Source organism: Amborella trichopoda, chromosome 3, assembly GCF_054954075.1.
Source record: "Amborella trichopoda isolate Santa Cruz 75 chromosome 3, AtrichopodaSantaCruz75HAP2 v2.0, whole genome shotgun sequence".
Lineage (NCBI taxonomy): Eukaryota > Viridiplantae > Streptophyta > Magnoliopsida > Amborellales > Amborellaceae > Amborella > Amborella trichopoda.
The window spans coordinates 2,714,201-2,716,272 of record NC_142338.1 but is presented as its reverse complement, the minus strand read 5'-3'; the positions used below and the strand labels follow the sequence as shown (position 1 = coordinate 2,716,272).

The 2,072-nt window shown below is 44.4% G+C and overlaps 1 protein-coding gene across 1 annotated transcript; it reads right to left on the bottom strand.

Annotated features, from left to right (window-relative positions):
• Positions 1–640: 640 nt before the first annotated feature.
• Positions 641–1,114, bottom strand: LOC148782680 (VQ motif-containing protein 25-like). Its single transcript, XM_088862589.1, has one exon. The coding sequence runs from the start codon at positions 1,112–1,114 to the stop codon at positions 641–643; it is 474 nt and encodes a 157-aa protein (XP_088718715.1).
• Positions 1,115–2,072: the final 958 nt, after the last annotated feature.

Here is a 2,072-nt window from a genome sequence, read left to right as displayed (position 1 = left end):
TAATGTGGAGAGAGAGAGAGAGAGAGAGAGAGAGAGAGAGAGAGAGAGAGAGAGAGAGAGAGAGAGAGAGAGAGAGAGAGAGTTCAATTTTATAGGAAGCCCAGTTATATTGTGGGAACTAAATTAGGTTTTTGTTGCCAAGGTGGAGAATATGGCTTGTAAAATTAGGTTTGTTGGCATGTCAAAATTAGGAAGGTCCAACATTGATTGGACCTATCTCAGACATGACTACTTTTGTTTAAATTTGTGTGGAGCTTCTGTCTCACTTTCTTCACTTTGGAAGCCGGCTTTGCTCATGATATATTTTCCCAATCTTTATTCTTTAGCACCCACCTATGGTTAGCACATTACTATCGACAATCAAATCATAAATAAATTTTTAGAGAGAGAGAGACTTTAGCTAAATGACTTATCCAGCATGAGAGAGAGAGAGAGAGAGAGACTTTAGCTAAATGACCTATCCAGCATGAGAGAGAGAGAGAGAGAGAGAGAGAGAGAGAGTCCAAACATCGCGTTAAACCTGTTAAAATTTGTCAAAGTGTGAAAGCCCGAGAGGCCCCAGGTCTTCCATCTATTTACAGTGTGGGGAGAGAGAGAGGGAGAGAGCATTAAAAACACAAAAAAATTTGGAGCCCACATCCTAGGACATATGGGTCTCAGCAACAAGAAGGTCATGGTGAGAAGAACCCATTGGAATTAATGGGAAATCACCCATATCCGAAGAAGAAGAAGGAGAATCACCATTATGCATAAGTCCAGCAATTAGCCTATCGAAATCAGAGAAAAAACTTGAACCAGGTGCCTCCCATCTCTCCCCATCTTCCTTCATAGTGGGCAATGGGGCTTCAAGCCTGAATTCTCGACTCTTCGGGGACCCAACAAGCTTGGTTTCTCTTGGGGGTCGCCGCATCTTTTTTCCAGCAGGTTTTCCAGTGAGTTTCTGGACCAGTTGCCGGAAATTTGCGGCATCGGTCTTGATTACCTTGGGCGCAAATATGTGGATAATTCTGATGGCTTGTTGGTTTGGTCTCTCTTTGGTTATGGCGTGAGAGGGTTGACAAGTGCCAAGGTCGGGTGCGCAACTGCGGGAGTGAACCATTTTCTTGTTCTCCATGGAAGTAGAAAGAGAAAGAGAGGTTTCAAAGTGATGCAATTTGCAGGCACGTGTGGAGGCAGAGGGAATGGATTTGTGAGGGGATTCACAATGTAGATTTGAGGGAGCACGTATTGTAGCAGAATGGATGAATCTCAGAGAGAGAGAGAGAGAGAGAGAGAGAGAGAGAGAGAGAGAGAGAGAGAGAGAGAGAGAGAGAGAGAGAGAGAGAGAGAGAGAGAGAGAGAGAGAGAGAGAGAGAGAGAGAGAGAGAGAGAGAGAGAGAGGTGTGTCAAGTGAAAGGTGAGAGGGAGAGGAGGGGTTTAAGTAGAGGGGAGGGGGTGGGGTGGGGTGGTGAAAACGAGTGTGCATATTTTTGACAAGGAAATTGTTTTTTATAAAAAAAAATGTTGAAATTAATGGAGGCGACGATTGAATGATTGCAGTGCCTGACAATGACAATGGGAGAAAAAAATGCGGGTGTGATGAAGTCAATTAGGGAAACACGGGGCCCACACTCCAAATTCCCAAAATCACCCCACCCCATTTCTGTTGACAACCAACGCTCCCCCAGCTCACTACGGGTGGCAGTCGCTCGACCCGACCCGACCCTTGACCTGAATAGCCAGTTTTTGGACCCGGACCCGATCTTTTGGATCCAGAATTTGCACCCATACCGGACCCAAGGTCGGGTCTACAAGTCAAGTCTCAAGTCTGGACGGGTCCATTGCCACCCCTACTTTCTCCCAAAAAAGGCAACCCCACCCCACCCCACCCCAGCCCACCCCACCCCACCCCTCCCCTCCCCTTTCTTTTTACATACTTTTGTTTTTTTTTTTCTTTAATTTTTTTATGAAAATGAATATATTAAAAACCAATTATTTTTAGTATAAAGAATCCATTAAATTTAAAATCGAATGAACAAGGATATCTTCGGCACGAAGCCCCTAATAAAAAATTTCTTGTTATTTTGATTATC